This window comes from Mercenaria mercenaria, chromosome 14, assembly GCF_021730395.1.
Source record: "Mercenaria mercenaria strain notata chromosome 14, MADL_Memer_1, whole genome shotgun sequence".
NCBI classification, from domain to species: Eukaryota; Metazoa; Mollusca; class Bivalvia; order Venerida; family Veneridae; genus Mercenaria; species Mercenaria mercenaria.
In genome coordinates, this window is record NC_069374.1 from 38,907,545 (window position 1) to 38,926,505 (window position 18,961).

Sequence of the window (18,961 nt, forward strand, 5' to 3'; positions counted from 1 at the left end):
TTTGTAATATTTGTTTAAATACAATTTTTAAATCGATTTGTGAATATTTCACTTCCAAAATGAATTTTCTTTACACATTTTTTCCGTCAGAAATGCAGGTACCGCTAAGGGCGCTCTTCGTAACAACAAAAGTTACGAATTATGCAAAAACATGTTTTCCAAAGATTCAGTCTTCAATCTTTATTCAGATAAAATTTCAATTGTGTACGTTAATTTTCTCTTCTTTTTTTTTTTGTCTAAGGTCCGGCGCCTCCTAACATGTTACTTTTTGTGTGTTTTGATTTCGAGTCAATCCGACGATCGAAAAAAGTCAAAGTTTGAATTGGCAGTAAATTTCGATATTGTGACATAGAGGGTATTACATGAGTGTCTTTTCATATTGGATGTATTAAACGAGTTGAATAAAAAAAATACTGCGAGGCTCTGCCGAGCATTTTTTATCAACTTTATTCAACGAGTTTAATAAATTCCATGTGGAAAGTCACAAATGTAATATTCTTTTTATAACATGTTAGCTTTCCCTGCCGAAACATAAAAATTCTACTTTCTTTTACTATATAAACAAGTCAATTTGACCAACGTCTCCTATACTTTAAACGACGTCGACGTCAAAGCTTTATAGAGGATATTACATGAGTGTCTTTTCATATTGAATTTACTAAACGAGTTGAATAAAATAATAAAATGCGAGGCTCTGCCGAATTTTTTATGTTTCGACAAAAAAAGGCTAACATTTGATAAAAAGAATATTACATTTGTGACTTTCCACATTGAATTTATTAAACTCGTTGAATAAAATTGATAAAATGCTCGGCAGAGCCTCGCATTTTATTATTTTATTCAACTCGTTCAAATGTCAAAAAATTCAATGTGGAAAGTCACAAATGTAATATTCTTTTTATCAAATGTTAGCCTTTTTTGTCGAAACATCAAAAATTCGACTTTCTTTTACTATATAAACAAGACAATTTGACCGACGTCGCCTATACTATAAATGACGTCGACGTCAAAGCTTTATTACACTAGTGTATTATCATTTTTATTTAATGGCTTTATTACACTCCCGCGACGTCAAACATGTGATAAATTACACTACTGTATTATCATTTTTATGTAATGGCTTTATTTCACTCCCGCGACGGCAAACATGTGATAAAAATTGATAATGGCACAGTGTACCTAACGCAACATAATCATAATGGCCCCGGGTAATCAGAGCGTCCGGGCGTCGGCGTCATGTCATAACGTCATTATGGCGTGTGAAAGGGTGCCGGATCGTTTTAGATCGATTCTCAAATATTGATGACATTGTGGTTGAGAAAAAGCAATACAATTGATACTTGTAAGTTTGTGAAAAATATGAAAAAGTAAATACCAAGATAAAAATAAAGAGAAGGTTTATAATAGAAAGGTCGATAAAGGGCTGGTGTGTGCCTTTCAGTCATGATGCTACGCCTAATTTAGTTTCATAATGGTCCTCGGGTAAATATAGTACTGGGTCTGTCATTATGACAAGAAGGCAAACCTCGCCGTATATTAACGTGTTGATCCTTATATATACATTTTTGCAATAGCTTGTAACAAAAATAAGTGGTTTTTTTCCCATGAGTAACGCAAAATCAAATTAAATGCCAGGATATTGATATTTTCAACTTATAAATAGAATAGTAAAAATTAAATTGTAATTCACATGCCGATAAAAATGTTGTTCATAATTTTCATATAGATATCTGTAAATCCAGGAAAAATCAAATTGTCGTGTTATATCCTGACAATGACGCCAGACTGTGCGTGCATTCCACTCTGGATATTGCAACATTGCTGTTTATACGAACTTAAACGACTTTTTTCTTTCCCATACAAAACATAGTGAATGTTAACATTTTGCAACAATCCTTATTTCGTTCGAATTTCGAACTAGCATGAATTTTACTTTCTATGTAGAAATCGATATAACTTGCCGGCTTCGAATAGCATCAGTTCCTTTCTTCTCTATATCGTAATGAAATCTAAAAAGTCCTTTGCTAGCATAGAACGCAACCATAGAAACTAATAGCAGACTCGTGCAACACACTTCACGCCCCCAGCAACTCTAATTATTATATAGATGGATACACTGAATGGACATTATTATCCCAAAGGACAAGAAAATCTAGCTAACACGAGGTATAGAACAGATTCACTGTATAAGACTGCTACACAAAGGACAAGAAAACCTAGCTAACACGAGGTATAGAACAGATTCACTGTATAAGACTGCTACACAAAGGACAAGAAAATCTAGCTAACACGAGGTATAGAACAGATTCACTGTATAAGACTGCTACAAAAGGGCAAGGAAATCTAGCTAACACGAGGTATAGAACAGATTCACTGTATAAGACTGCTACACAAAGGACAAGAAAATCTAGCTAACACGAGGTATAGAACAGATTCACTGTATAAGACTGCTACACAAAGGACAAGAAAATCTAGCTAACACGAGGTATAGAACAGATTCACTGTATAAGACTGCTACACAAAGGACAAGAAAATCTAGCTAACACGAGGTATAGAACAGACTGACTGTATAAGACTGCTACACAAAGGACAAGAAAATCTAGCTAACACGAGGTATAGAACAGATTCACTGTATAAGACTGCTACACAAAGGACAAGAAAATCTAGCTAACACGAGGTATAGAACAGATTCACTGTATAAGACTGCTACACAAAGGACAAGAAAATCTAGCTAACACGAGGTATAGAACAGATTCACTGTATAAGACTGCTACACAAAGGACATGAAAATCTAGCTAACACGAGGTATAGAACAGATTGACTGTATAAGACTGCTACACAAAGGACAAGAAAATCTAGCTAACACGAGGTATAGAACAGATTCACTGTATAAGACTGCTACACAAAGGACAAGAAAATCTAGCTAACACGAGGTATAGAACAGATTCACTGTATAAGACTGCTACACAAAGGACATGAAAATCTAGCTAACACGAGGTATAGAACAGATTCACTGTATAAGACAAGAAAATCTAGCTAACACGAGGTATAGAACAGATTGACTGTATAAGACTGCTACACAAAGGACAAGAAAATCTAGCTAATACGAGGTATAGAACAGATTGACTGTATAAGACTGCTACACAAAGGACAAGAAAATCTAGCTAACACGAGGTATAGAACAGATTCACTGTATAAGACTGCTACACAAAGGACAAGAAAATCTAGCTAACACGAGGTATAGAACAGATTCACTGTATAAGACTGCTACACAACACTTTAAGACTGCTTATGCGGTTATCAGAAAAAAAAACAACAAGATCCTTTGGACAACCATACCTCCTTTGCCGTATTACATCTGCCTACCGAAGTCGTTGGAAGGTCAATGTGATCATAATCCCACTGGCTCCGTATGCAATCTTAACCTTGGAATTGATATAAGGTTCTCTTAGCAAAATTTCGGATGATCCTGGACTTATTTCGTGGACACTGTTTTCTATTTTAACTTAACCTTGACTCTACTGGCTTCAAATGTAATGCAAACATTGATTTTACTACGAGCTACACTAACGTTATTGACAGTCAATCCATCCCTCTGACCGCCCACTAAACGACATTTAGCATCATACTAACCAGGGTTTTTATTTTGAAAACACTAATTTAGAGCAAGCTTTGAATTTCGAGCAGGCGAGCTCGAGGATCGAAATTCAACTTCAAAACATTCCGAATTGCAATTACCACAATTCAATTTTTGGCAAAAATTTAAAGCTTGTTCGAAATGGAATTTCTATCATCTATGCAAAATACCCTATGACATATTCATAACCAGTCGTGATTTTCATAAAAGAGTGTTTTTTTTCAGTGTAGACTGCAAATCGTCTTTAAATATAGATCTAATTAAAGAGAAATCAATGACTTCCTTGAATAGTTTAATCAATCAGGAATAACTACATACGATTGCTGACATTGAGAAAAAACATTTATTTATTATTGTGGTAGGATAACAAATACAAAACACAAATAGTTTGTATTAATTAGTATGTAACATATTTGAATTGATCAGCAAGGGTTTACCTTGAGAATTTATCGGACCAATTATATCATGCAAATCTAAGTCAAACAAAAGGGCCATGATGGTCCTAGTTCGCGCACCTGAGTTCAACTATTTGCTTGAACAGCTTTGATAGATGGCAGTTTCTGACAATGAGATCTTTAAAGTGTTTACTATATAGTATACACACATAGGGAAAAGTGACTACGCCCCCTGTCGGCCATGTTTTTTTGATGAATCAGGATAATTTGAACAATCGTCATAAAGGGCGGTAATTTCATATAAGAATATCTTTAATGAATCCACTATATACATGGGGAAAAGTGACCTTGACCTCTGGCGGAATAATTTGAACAATCTTGGTAGAGGAACACTGAGGAACTATTTGTGTGAAGTTATTTTAAAATCAAACCAGCTGTTAAGGAGCAGATGTCGTTTGAAGACTTTTGTTTTAGCTCTGGAAGTCCCTATGTGCAGCCAAATGAAACCGATTGAACAACTGTGGTAGAAGCCCACCCAAGGAACATACAGACAAAGTTTTATCGCTTCTACACTACAGTTTCAGAGGATATTGCGTTTGAAGAAAAGTGTGGACGACGGACGGAGAGTGATCACAATAGCCCATCCAGAGCACTGTATGCTCAAGTGAGCTAAACATTAAGCACACAGTGCACGGAAAAACAGAGATGTTTAATGAATAAAGACTTACAAAACTGTTTAGATGTTTGGAATGATAACTGCAGGTGTGTATCATCGACTTCTACCTGTTTTCGGATGAAATATTTGATAATATAGCACTAACAGGAAAACATGTAAAACGAAACCAACGGGAAGTGCTATCAAATTAAGCAATTTATCATTTCGAACCTCGGACGTATACATCTTATAAAATGAAAGCACTGCAAATGTAAAATTTTCAATATATATCAGTAAATAAAAGGCCGCCATTCTAAACCTGGCTTTACTGTTCCTCAAATTTAAGAAGCATAAAAGGGAAACGTAGGCAAAGAAAATACAATACATATATTTTCCAAATTTTGAAGAGGTGGTCCCTTCAAGCGTAGGTTTTTCTTTGAATATAATCCACAATAACATGTAAATAACATGTACAGATAGCACAAAAATACCAATCCAAGTTTTGAAATAAATTAGAAATAAAACAACAGAAATAACTCTAGCTGCTAATGCAGATAGGACAGACATGAAAAATATTGCGAAACCAGTTATTTTAATGTCTTGTTTTCCAACTAAAACTTCTCTGTTACACTTATAATATGCTGAATATGTCCACGCAATACTGGCCCACGAAGACAGGAGATTCAAAGCTGAAAAATAAGTTCCAATGTAATTAAATGCAAAACTTAATGATAATAGCAACCCGTTAACTAAAATGTATGTGGAAATCAATTACATTCTAAACACAACTTGCAAATATACACAGCTATTTTCTCATGTACTCTGTTGCCATTTTCTCACATACTTTGCTGCTATTTCTCATATACTCTATTGTAATTTTCTCATATACTCTGCTTCTGTTTTTTCATATACTTTGTTGCTGCTTTCTCATATACTCTGCAGTGATACTTTGCTACTATGTTCTCATATACTCTGCAGTGATACTTTGCTTCTATGTTCTCATATACTCTGCAGTGATACTTTGCTACTATGTTCTCATATACTCTGCAGTGATACTTTGCTACTATGTTCTCATATACTCTGCAGTGATACTTTGCTACTATGTTCTCATATACTCTGCAGTGATACTTTGCTACTATGTTCTCATATACTCTGCAGTGATACTTTGCTACTATGTTCTCATATACTCTACAGTGATACTTTGCTACTATGTTCTCATATACTCTGCAGTGATACTTTGCTACTATGTTCTCATATACTCTGCAGTGATACTTTGCTACTATGTTCTCATATACTCTACAGTGATACTTTGCTACTATGTTCTCATATACTCTGCAGTGATACTTTGCTACTATGTTCTCATATACTCTGCAGTGATACTTTGCTACTATGTTCTCATATACTCTACAGTGATACTTTGCTACTATGTTCTCATATACTCTGCAGTGATACTTTGCTACTATGTTCTCATATACTCTACAGTGATACTTTGCTACTATGTTCTCATATACTCTGCAGTGATACTCTGCTACTATGTTCTCATATACTCTACAGTGATACTTTGCTACTATGTTCTCATATACTCTGCAGTGATACTTTGCTACTATGTTCTCATATACTCTGCAGTGATACTTTGCTACTATTACTTTGCTACTATGTTCTCATATACTCTGCAGTGATACTTTGCTACTATGTTCTCATATACTCTGCAGTGATACTTTGCTACTATTACTTTGCTACTATGTTCTCACATACTCTGCAGTGATACTTTGCTACTATGTTCTCATATACTCTGCAGTGATACTTTGCTACTATGTTCTCATATACTCTGCAGTGATACTTTGCTACTATGTTCTCATATACTATGTTGATATTGTTTCATATAACCTATTGTTACTTTCTTCTCATGTACTCTATTGTTATTTTCTCATATGCCCAGCTGCTATCCTCTCATGTAGCCTACTCTATTGTTATTTTCTCACACGCTAATTTAATATATTGCTATTTACTTATGTGTTTTATTGTTGTTTTCTCATATACTCTGCTGCTACTTGCTCGTATACTTTGTTGCTATTTTTTCATACACTATCCCGTTGAAGGACAGCACCGGGTATGTTCATTCATTTATGTAGGGATAATACACGTTTGTTTTATTTTGTGTATTAACGTCTGCAGAAGCCAGAGGGATTGTTTGTGACCGAGACCGAAGGTCGAGGTCACAAACATAACCCAAAACAAATTCCTTAAAACAAAGAATCGCACAGGTTACACGCGATTCTTTAATATTCAAGGTTGTCAACAAAATCTGAATCGACGCCGAGTTCTAAAAGGGGGGTAAACAAGGGAAGAAACGAGTACGAACATTGTTGGGGACAGCGCATTTGGCGTTAGTTACTGATACAGCAAAACATTCTATGGTTTAGATTGCATCTTTTATGCTTCAAGAAGAGGTTTTTATTAAAGAAACAAGACGCAGATACCACATGTCAATCTGCGCAGAAATACATATACGTCCCTGGGAAAACATTTCAAAAATAAAAATCGGGTATTAACAGCACGTGAATTGCCTTCAAAAGCTTGTTTGCACACGATTTTTCTCCCGTTAATACACGGGCGGATCCAGTGAAAATATGCAAGAACTGACAATAATCACTATGTTTTAAGAAATAACGTTTTAGTTCTTTGGGCAGCAAACACAATATAGACACGGCCAAGCATGCGCGGATCCAGCTAATTTTCTCAGAGGGGGTACGACCGAACCCCTCACTATGACCCGGAAGGTCTAATACGTATCAATCGTTCCAGCTTTGACAAACATGTGTCTTCACACACTAAATAGTTCCATATGTGTGTGTTGAGTGGATGTTAGCCGTTTAGAAGTATAGGGTTGTCAATACGTTTTTGTTGAACAGGTTGACTAGATAATGAGCCGTCCAGCTAGGGGGGTCCGGGGGCAGGCACCCCCCCCCCCCCCCCCCCCCCCCCCAGGAAAATTTTGAAATTCAGCGCTTCATTTCCTGCCTTCTGGTGCATTTTAGGAGCATTTAAGAACACCTTTTCCACTGCAATTTTATATACAATATACCCTTTATTTTCACATTTTTATGGGCTAACCTGTTAAATTTGGGAAAAATAATAAAATTAAGTTTTCTTAAAGGTAAAATTCTTAGTTTCTTTGAGATAATTAATATAAATATGAATTATGTCGAGGTCGTATGTAGCAGCAGCCACATACACTCTGAATGCGGTCCTAATTTTGCCTTTTCAAAAAACATATTCTTTCCTTCTTCTCTTCTTTTCTTTGTTTGATTTTCCAGGGGGGAGGGGGGGCTCACCCCCACCCCCAACCCCATCTGGAGCCGCGCATGCCAAGTGATAAAACAAATATATCCGCGTGGAAATGTAGTGTACATAGTATACATGAAAGTATTGACTACATGGTTTATCTAGCTATATGTTGAAACCCTCGCTGAAGATTTTTAAATGCGGCATATTCAATACTGTAAACTTTATGTTGATGCTCTTTCAGGAAGAAACACTGAAAATGTGGACAAAATGACTATATTCAGTACGTTTGTATTTGAGTTACAATTCGACCTTACATAACAAACTATATAAACCTTATACTTACTTCTTACTTTTGTCAGTTGCAGGTCAAAGGCGTACATAAGATATAGCTGTACAAACAGTTGTGGCACAGATTCTGCAAATGCGTTGATGAAGTCCAGCATGAAACAATCTCTCTTCTCTTCAGTCGCTCTTTTCTTGTGCCAAAGTTTCTCTTCTTTCTTGCTGAGCGTTTTGCTCTTTATGATGTGCCACATATAGGTAACTGATCTAAAATATGAATTGTTTGTTATGACAGACAATGAAAGCATACTGAAACAGATATTACATATACACTTGTAATATTGGTAAATGTTGTTTGAAGTTAAGATAAGTAGTAAAGGAATAAACTGCATATATAGTTCATACACATAAAGGACATTAATGCTTGTAAACAGATTTCAGGCGACCTACCGGACGATCCTGCCTAGAGTGAACACTCCGAGTATATATCTGACAATATGGCTGACTCTGCTCGGAGGTCTGTCTAGCCATAACCAGGATATATCCACTATGGACATCAGTATTACAGGAATGACAATACACGCCGTTGTTATCCAGAACAGATTGATGTCACCTGAAATTATGTACATGTTATTATCAGACATTGTTTTGAATTCTGACGGTTAACATAGAATGCGGGCTATCTAAAAATACATGTACATTAAATTTTATTCAGTCTTTTGTTTTTGTTTGTTTTGTTAAGAAAAGTTTATTTCAACAGTAATATGATGTAATAATAAAGTAGTGTGACAAAGCGATATTATAGTGGAACATTTGTCATTTATTTACATACAAAAGTACTGGAGCAAGCATTGAATTCTAGCGCGTCTGTTGCTTTCTTCTCTGGTAAATGTGTTGAAAAAAGTATCGTTGTCGCTAACGACCATGATCTATATTACTGTTTTAAACACTGCATGTCTCAAACAATTTAGTTCAATGCTTGCTTATTGCTAATACAGAAATAACTGAAATTTAAAAGTAAAGCCGGTACTAGTATATTAACAGTTGTCTATGTATCTGGTACCTTGTACCCGGTTGTAGGGGCGGATAAAACTAGTCTCACTAGTCCATTAGATTTTGACCATAATTATGTTGCATTTATGAAAATTATGAGATGGTAAATGGTAAATGTTACAACAATTTGAATAAATTATGTTAAAATTGCATTAGTACAGGGATAAATTACACCCTTAAATAATGCATACTGAATTTTGACCTACCGGAGATCATTTAATTATAGTTTGGTGAAACTATATTTCACATAGTGCGTTTTCAAGCTATCAATACTTGTACACTTGTAGAACACAAACATTTCATTTTAATGTGCTAACAGTGCACAAGCCTAAACAAATAACCGTCTAACAGTACACATATGTATTTTCTAAAATATGTTAGACATTAAAATGCATGTCAACACTCTGGGCTGATCCAGTATCATTCTTGAACGATGTTTTTATCAATTTTAAAAGGTAACTAGATATACTATATAGGAAATGATACGCGTACTGTATTCAAAGGAAATGATATCCGCCATGATTTATCAGTAGGAAATGATATCCATCATCATTTATCAGTACTGCATTCTAAGCAAATGATATCCGTCATCATTTATCAGTACTATATTCTAAAGGAAATAATATCCGTCATCATTATCAATATTGTATTCTAAAGGAAATGATATCCGTCGTCATTTTTCAGGACTGTATTCTACAGGAAATGATATCCGTAGTCAGTTACCAGTATTGTACTCTATAGGAAATCGTATCCGTAGACATTTACAAGTATTGTAGTTTACTGGAAATCGTGTCCGTAGTCATTTACCAGTATTGTACTCTACAGAAAATGGTATCCGTAGTCATTTACCAGTATTGTACTCTACAGGAAATCGTATCCGAAGTCATTTACCAGTATTGTACTCTACAGGAAATCGTATCCGTAGTCATTTACCAGTATTGTACTCTACAGGAAATCGTATCCGTAGTCATTTACCAGTATTGTACTCTACAGGAAATCGTATCCGTAGTCATTTACCAGTATTGTACTCTACAGGAAATCGTATCCGTAGTCATTTACCAGTATTGTACTCTACAGGAAATCGTATCCGAAGTAATTTACAAGTATTGTAGTTTACAGGAAATCGTGTCCGTAGTCATTTACCAGTGTTGTACTCTACAGGAAATCGTATCCGTAGTCATTTACCAGTATTGTACTCTACAGGAAATCGTATCCGTAGTCATTTACCAGTATTGTACTCTACAGGAAATCGTATCCGAAGTAATTTACAAGTATTGTAGTTTACAGGAAATCGTGTCCGTAGTCATTTACCAGTGTTGTACTCTACAGAAAATCGTATCCGTAGTCATTTACCAGTATTGTACTCTACAGGAAATCGTATCCGTAGTCATTTACCAGTATTGTACTATACAGAAAATAGTATCCGTAGTCATTTACCAGTATTGTAGTCATTTACCAGTATTGTACTCTACAGGAAATAGTATCCGTAGTCATTTACCAGTATTGTACTCTACAGAAAATCGTATCCGTAGTCATTTACCAGTATTGTACTCTACAGGAAATCGTATCCGTAGTCATTTACCAGTATTGTACTCTACAGAAAATCGTATCCGTAGTCATTTACCAGTATTGAACTCTACAGAAAATTGTATCCGAAGTCATTTACAAGTATTGTAGTTTACAGGAAATAGTATCCATGGTCATTTACCAGTATTGTACTCTACAGGAAATTGTATCCGAAGTCATTTACCAGTATTGAACTCTACAGGAAATCGTGTCCAGGAAATAGTATCCGAAGTCATTTACCAATATTGAACTCTACAGGAAATCGTATCCGTAGTCATTTACAATTATTGTACTCTACAGGAAATTGTATCCGTAGTCATTTTCAATTATTGTACTCTACAGGAAATAGTATCCGTAATCATTTACCAGTATTGTACTCTACAGGAAATCGTATCCGTAGTCATTTACCAGTATTGTACTCTACAGGAAATCGTATCCGTATTCATTTACCAGTATTGTACTCTACAGGAAATAGTATCCGTAGTTATTTACCAGTATTGTACTCTACAGGAAATAGTATCCGTAGTCATTTACAAGTATTGTAGTTTACAGAAAATCGTATCGTAGTCATTTATCAGTATTATACTCTACAAGGAATCATATCCTTGGCCCTTTTACAACAACAGGGCAGAAAATATTTTCATCTTCTGTCGGTAGTGTTGAAAAAAAAGGCACTGGAAAATTAAACAGCTAGGCCCTTGAAAAAAAAATGGACTAGAAGTTGGAAATTTGCCTGCAGATAAAATGATGAATGTATTTTGAACAAAAAAAGTCTGTAGCACCTAACAAACCTGCCGGTGATTTAATTGTTAAGGAATTAAGAAAAAAAGTATTCAAATTCTAAAGATAGTAATGATGATGTTAATATAAGAATTAATAAATTATTGTCAAAAATATAAGTGCAAGGAGCTACTCACCTTGTTCCTTGTATGCGATGGCTAGCCTTATATCAGACCCAATATCCCAAATGTATACAACCAATGACAATATAGGAACTGCAAGCCCAGTTATGATACGACATACAATTGGTTTCCTCCGCTTCGTTTGCTTATTGTTTTTCAGTATGATATGATTTTCTAGAGGGTCCAAAGGTGTCCTAGTGTTACAAAACTTGTAGCTTTTATTTTCTAGAGGATCCACTGGTGGCCTGCTTTCATAAAACCTGTCCGTTTTATTGTCAACGACGACATGTTCCGTATTTTCAGTACACTGTTTACCACAAGCATCTGTCGCGTCAGTGCCAGTGTTCTTCCATGTTTTGTCACTGAGACCGACTGTCGACACATTGCCATTCTGGTCATTTTGTGTTTTTATATCTAATGTAAATAAAGTTGCCTCGACAATATTTTCTGCATCATTCTCATTTAGATAAGATACAAAACTTACTCGGCTAGGAGTTTCAATGGATTCGATGGACTTATACCTATTCTTGGGTAGACCTTTCTCCAAATCGGGTACAGATTCACTGTCAGATTTATTCATCTCAACAGATATTTTAAGAATAGAAGAAGGTGGTAGCTCATTGGCTAAATGGTCAGTATCCAAACTGGAATCCACATCTCCAAATGAGTTGGAGCGCCCGATACTACCTGATGAAGACAATACAGCTCTATGTGGTATTTCTCTGCGCAATTCCTCCCTCGTGTTGTTTTCTGCTTTCATCTCTCCAAAAAGATCTGGCAAAACAATGTTCTTACTGTCTGACTTCGTTGGATCAATGACTTGTAACTGTTCGGAAGAGACATTTTGTGTTTCGGCAACTCTGTTAAACAATGGTCTTTGTGGAGTGGTTAGTAGGCGGTCAGTGTTACTTTGTCCTGTACTTATATCAACATGTTCATTTACACATTCAGTATTAAGACTGCACGGTGCTGAGGCTCTCGAGGACAACTGCGGTATCTGTAATTTTAACTTGACTCGAGTTTCTGTATCTTTATTACTCGGAGGCACAGAGTAAAATGAAGATACCGACTCTCTTTTGATGATTGTTTCTTCATTGCACTTATATCCTGATTTGAGTAGTTTTTCATTTAACTGAGGCGTACTGTTGGAATTCTCCAACTTGGAATACTTGTCCTCATTACTGTAACCCTGACTGAATCCCTTAACTGACAATGCTGAGTAGTCTACAAGCATCTCCAAGCTTTCCTTCAAAGGAACTCTTGAAAACATAGCACCGTCAATGTCATCCATTTTCTCATGTTACAAAGGCGACAACCCCAACTTCACTCGATTTTATTCAGAAACTGTTAAACGAAGCAACTGAAAATACACGTATTAAACGTAATAAGACGCTTATGTTATAACCAATAAGTCGATAAGAATGAAAAAAAGCCAAACTTTAGCTCTTCTTTGTTCTGTGTAAAATATAATGGATATGCGAACATAGTTATAGCGAATAATCGGATATAAGACTCATTTGTGCGTCCATATGTTAATAAGACGGCCAAAATGTCCATAAATCGCTCACCTGAGTTTCAAAATTCAAACATATCATTGCAGCATATATACTTTTAACATATATTCATGGTTTTAACATGTTTACTAGCTGACCACAAGAAACGTTTATTTCTCATTTAAAACTCGCATACACATGAAATGCAGTATCTGAACACTATGTTAAACCAGTGAACCCCAGAAGGGATCAGTTTTGACTCCAGGGTATAATCTGTACATATTTGATAGAGTACAAAGTTTTCAAAGTTTATTTCATTTAACTCTCAGTTCGTACACATATACAAAAACATGAGACAAATACATTCATTATATACATGAGGGCAACAATAATCAAAGGCCTGAAGGGCCTTAGTCGGCTAATGATTGATGTACTGACAGTATAGTCTACCAGTTTCAGTTTGTTTTTAGTTTTTTTCTTAAAATTTCATAACACAGCTCGATATTTACCCAAAATATTATATCCGGATACGATTACACTTTTCTCCAGTTTCAACAATATATTTTACAAATTGTGATGATACGAAGACATTTAGCAGCAATTGGCAGTATCTGACATTGAAGTTTACGGTTAAATTACCTCTTATTTAAATCTTTTCATAAAAAAGTTGTTTCGTTTCGTGAAAGCAGCCAAACATAGACGATCTACTTTCGATTTCAAAAACTACAAGAAAATACAATTTAATGTTTCGCCGATTTGTTTATTTCTCGAAAAATAAGAATTAAAATCATTTTTAATATCAGTAGTAACTAAACAAACCAGTAAGAGCTTCTTCTTCCGATAATTTATCCGTTTACTGACTGCAAAATTCAACCCACGCAAAGTTTATAGAAATCATACGATGCGTGTTTACGTTCAATGTGGGAGAATTAAGGCTGATCGGCTATGTTACCTAACGCATCCAGACGATTCAGATTTTGTTTTTAAAAAAGCATTGTGTGCGTTTCTGTAATTTTATATACGTTTTTATACGCTTAGAAATTATTAGACATGCGTATTTGCATTATTTCTATACGTAATTTACGCTAATACGCATCTTATCTGGAGCCCTGTGGAACTATTTTTTGTCTTTCGCTGGATGTTACCCAAGCTTTGTAAGCCTGCGCAATTCTTAAAATGCACATTTATGCTTAATGAGTTACATTCGAGTATTGCACAATTACAAGTCATAAATATGACAGATTACATCGTATATTTGTCATAGCAAAGGGAATTGACACAACTTAACTTCATTCATGCAGTGAACTGTTTGAAGTTTGAGAAATCTAATGGAACTACATCCCTTCACGTGTTATTCGGTCCATTTAGAGAATCGCTGAACAGCAAGTACTCGTCAAAAGGCATTCAGCCTTTAGCCGACTCAAAAACTACTTAAAAGTTAAAAATAGGTCATTTCTTGCATACCAGACGGGGATTTCCCGTATTTTTACCGGTGCTAGGTTTTAAACTGGTGTAAGATGACTCTCGTGCTGTAAATGACGTATTACGGACTACATATATGTAGAAGATTTATGTAGTAATTTATATTTTATTAAAAAAAAAACGGAATAAAATCCAATACCTTGACAGTTCCTCCTTGTTCTTGATAGTATATTTCTCGATTCAAAAATTCAAAGTTACGCTGCAACTGATAAAACAAAATCGGAACTAAACATTGTTATTTGTCTTTGAAACGTCATGACGTCTTTCCTGTTTACGAACGTTGGTTTCCCGCGCTTAGTTTAAATACGCTGCTATAAGAAAAAGTTCTAAAAAGAAAGCCGTTCGATTCATTTTATTTTTATTATTATTCTTGAAATCGGTATGCAAGAAAAAGATTCTGTCACTGGTTATAGGTGCAGATGGGAATATCCGGCTCTCGGGTAACTGTTTAGGCGGTAACTCGGCAGGAGGCTCGTTACCGCCTAAACAGTTACCCTCGAGACCGGAAATTCCCATCTGCACCTACAACCAGTGAAAGAATTTTATAGTTCTAAGGTGTTGATGTGATGAAGCGTGTAATCGGCTCGGCGTGTAACTGTTTGTGTGACTGATTGACCAATTTGGCATAACGGGATGCCACGTGGAAATATTTATGGATTAACCTAGTGGATTAATTTGGCTATAAATATGTTTTCCAGGAAAATAGAACAGAATATAAGAAAGTGTGTATTCACGGAATGTTTATTCTTGGAATATAGATAAATTTTGATTTTTTTAAATTATGATTGGCTGGAGCCTGTATTTGAATATTGTATTATATTTACTGTGTCAAATGCCAGTATTGTACAGCAGGGTCACTTTTTTGAAAGACCCTGTGTTCTGCAGACTCAACTGTATATTAAAATGACATTATATTGAATATTAGGTAAACAATGAGATGTCAAAGAAATGGATCGTCCTGCAGAGATGACAAATTTTATAATTAAACAAATTTTTGTGTTATTTTAGTATAGATGTGTGTATGTGTGTGTGTGTGTGTAGTGGGGGGGGGGGGGGGTATGGGAGTGGGGTTGTAGTGTAAGGGAGTGGGGGGGGGTAGTACTTGGGGAAGAGGGTAGTAGTTTCCAACTGAACTTAAATATAGTAAAAAATGATTATTTAAATATACATGGTATTTACCGGATTCTAATTCCATATACAATAATATGCTATTATAATTTAAATAGCATATTGTATAGAAATAATCTATTACAGCACAGAAACGCAGCAAGTTTTGTACACTCTTTTGCGAAACGAAATAAAAGAGCAATTTAACTTGCATTTAGGCGGATATCTTACAAATTAGTTATGACAATAATTATGTACCTTAAAACAAAATATCTACATTATATACCTACATATTTATAACATTAGCATATATTATTAGGTTATTTAACATTGTACTGTACAATACGGAGATATATTTGGACAAGTACCCAGCTGAGAAAACCATATTGGACGAGCCGCTAGGCGAGTTCAATATGGTTTTCTCAGCTGGGTACGAGTCCAAATATATCTCGTATTGTACAGTACAATGTTAAATAACCTTTTTATTCTATATCTATTTTATCTTACTATAATAATAGTTTAAATTAAAAATGTTTCACTGAATATTGTATTCCTGCCTTTTCTAGTTTTTCACAGCTTGGTATGAGTGCAAATATATATTATACAGAACAATGTTAGACATTAAATAACCTTTTTATTCTATATTTATTTCACTTCATACGTAATATACGTAATTCATTGAATGTTGTTTTTTCTGCGTATCATCATTAAAAAAAGTATATGGTGCAACCTCCCTACAACAGCCATTTGGCGATTTGGGTGGTATTAATACTTGGCTGAGATATTATGCCCACAAACATTGTCAGCAAGTTTGGTGAAGATCGGATGAAAACTGTTCGACTTAAAAGAGCGGACAAGGCTAAATTCCCCGTTTTTCGAGTAATTCAAGGACTATAATCAAAGAGTGACTGATACAATTTGGCTGGTTATCGAAACTGGCCGAGATGTAATGCCCACAAACATTGTCAGCAAGTTTGGTGAAGATCCGACGAAAACTGATTTATAGAGCAGACGTTTTGGATGCTGACCGCCCGTCCGTTGCCGTTCATAATCTTCTCCATTTTGTTTCTTAACCGTTAAATAAAAACTGCTGAGGTAGCTATTCAGACAGTCAGGGCTGATACCAATTTCTAGGTTTCGTCCGGAACGGTTTCTTTAAGCGACTTTTCAAATATTCCAACATCTGACATCTGATCCTTTTTACTGTATTTTTAAGTTTTTTTTATTATTAAGAACGTTTTAATATCTAAATCAGAAAGCATTGTTATCCCTTGAATCGTTCTTGTGTGTTGTAAACAAAAAAAACTCAAATTAAATCCAGATTTCAAGACGCATAATCAAACTCTGTACATAGAGCACCTTCTTCATCCGATTTACATTCGGAACATTTTCACGCGTTTCGGGCTTTATCGTATGTTTAACATGGGACTGTTGAACCGTCCAAATACAGAAAATACAGGATTTTTTGTACGCGCGTGCGTCCAAATACAGAAAATACAGGATTTTTGTACGCACGTGCATCCAAATACCGTAATATATTGTACGGTCACGTGTTTCAAATGAACGTTCGTGATTGGATAGATAAAATATGTATAGAATAAAAGATTCATATACTGTAAAGTCAATGTTACTTATCAGAACTGTTAGAACTAGTTCTGTTTGAGCTAATATATATTTTAAAACATAGACTATTGCATGGAATATAACATTTACTACCAACAGATATATAGTCAACAGTAGTTATACAATAAAATTAACAAAATACAACATGAATCATTTGAAATAATATTTTAAAACTTGCTACCGGTCTCTTAAAATCTTTAAGGATTATTTCTAACTGTTTTCACGACAATATCTAAACAAGAGGGCCATGATGGCCCTATATCGCTCACCCGAGTACCATTGCTTTAACCAAAAACAAAAAGAAAAAATTCTTACAAGGTACAGATATGTCAAAATACACCTAAAAATTGGAGGTACCATCCATGTTGTACCACAGAAAGGTGGTCTCGGTTTCTCCCTACGGCCAATAATAAAAAAGTTACTAAATAAGCGATTTATAGTAAAATTAAAGGGAAGTAATTAAAAAAATTATTGTAAGCGAACAAAAGAAGGATCTGCCAAATAAAAACAAGAGCACTGCAATGCAACGCAAATGCAGAGCAATATTCACACAAAACAAAGTCATATGACCTTTGACCCCTAAGTGTGACCTTGACACTGAAGTGAGCCATCCGAAACATGCGCTCTGCACGTCATTTCAATGAGGTGAACATTTGTGTCAGGTTTCTCTGAAATCGATCAAGCGGTTACAGAGCAGAAGGGAAATTGCTAACCAACACACAGGCAGACAGACGGACACCGAGGCGATAACATAATACGTCCCTTCGGCGTATAAAAAGAAATCGAGATCTTATGGTGATACAAGTTGTGTGCAAGTTTGGTTAAAATCAAATCATAAATGAGGCTGATATTGTGCAGACAAGGTCAAAATAGCCAATTTTGGCCCTTTCAGGGGCCATAACTCTGGAACCCATTAAGAGATCTGGCCGGTTCAAAAAAGGAACCAAGATCTTATGGTGACACAAGTTTTGTGCAATTTTGATTAAATTCACATCACAAATGAAGCTGCTATTGTGCAGACAAGGTCAAAATAGCTAATTCCGGCCCTATCAGGGGCCGTAACTCTGGAACCCATTACGGGATCTGCCCTGTTCAAGAAAGGAACCAAGATCTTATGGTGACACAAGTTTTGTGCAAGTTTGGTTAAAATCAAATCATAAATGAAGCTGCTATTGTGCAGACAAGGTCAAAATAGCTAATTTTGACTCCTTCAAGGGCCATACCTCTGGAACCCATAATGGAATCTGGCCAGTTCCAGAAAAGAATCAAGATCTTATGGTGATACAAGTTGTGTGCAAGTTTGGTGAAAATCAAATCATAAATAAAGCTGCTATTGTGCAGACAAGGTCAAAATAGTTAATTTTGGGCCTTTCAGGGGCCATAACTCTGGAACCCATAATGGAATCTGGCCAGTTAAAGAAAGGAACCAAGATCTTATGGTGATACAAGTTTTGTGCAAGTTTGGTAAAAATCAAATC

The 18,961-nt window shown here is 35.4% G+C and overlaps 1 protein-coding gene across 1 annotated transcript in view; it reads right to left on the minus strand.

The window, feature by feature from the left end:
* Nucleotides 1-3,961: 3,961 nt before the first annotated feature.
* The window catches only part of LOC123538414 (uncharacterized), a 28,199-nt gene continuing 13,199 nt past the window's right edge, over nt 3,962-18,961 (minus strand). The window contains exons 2-5 of the mRNA XM_053523307.1: nt 11,794-13,138; nt 8,708-8,870; nt 8,319-8,524; nt 3,962-5,376 (exon numbers count right to left, since the gene is read on the minus strand). Of these exons, the coding sequence (XP_053379282.1) occupies nt 4,802-5,376; nt 8,319-8,524; nt 8,708-8,870; nt 11,794-13,069 (2,220 nt within the window). The 5' untranslated portion in view covers nt 13,070-13,138 and the 3' untranslated portion in view covers nt 3,962-4,801. The remainder of the gene's footprint in view (nt 5,377-8,318; nt 8,525-8,707; nt 8,871-11,793; nt 13,139-18,961) is intronic.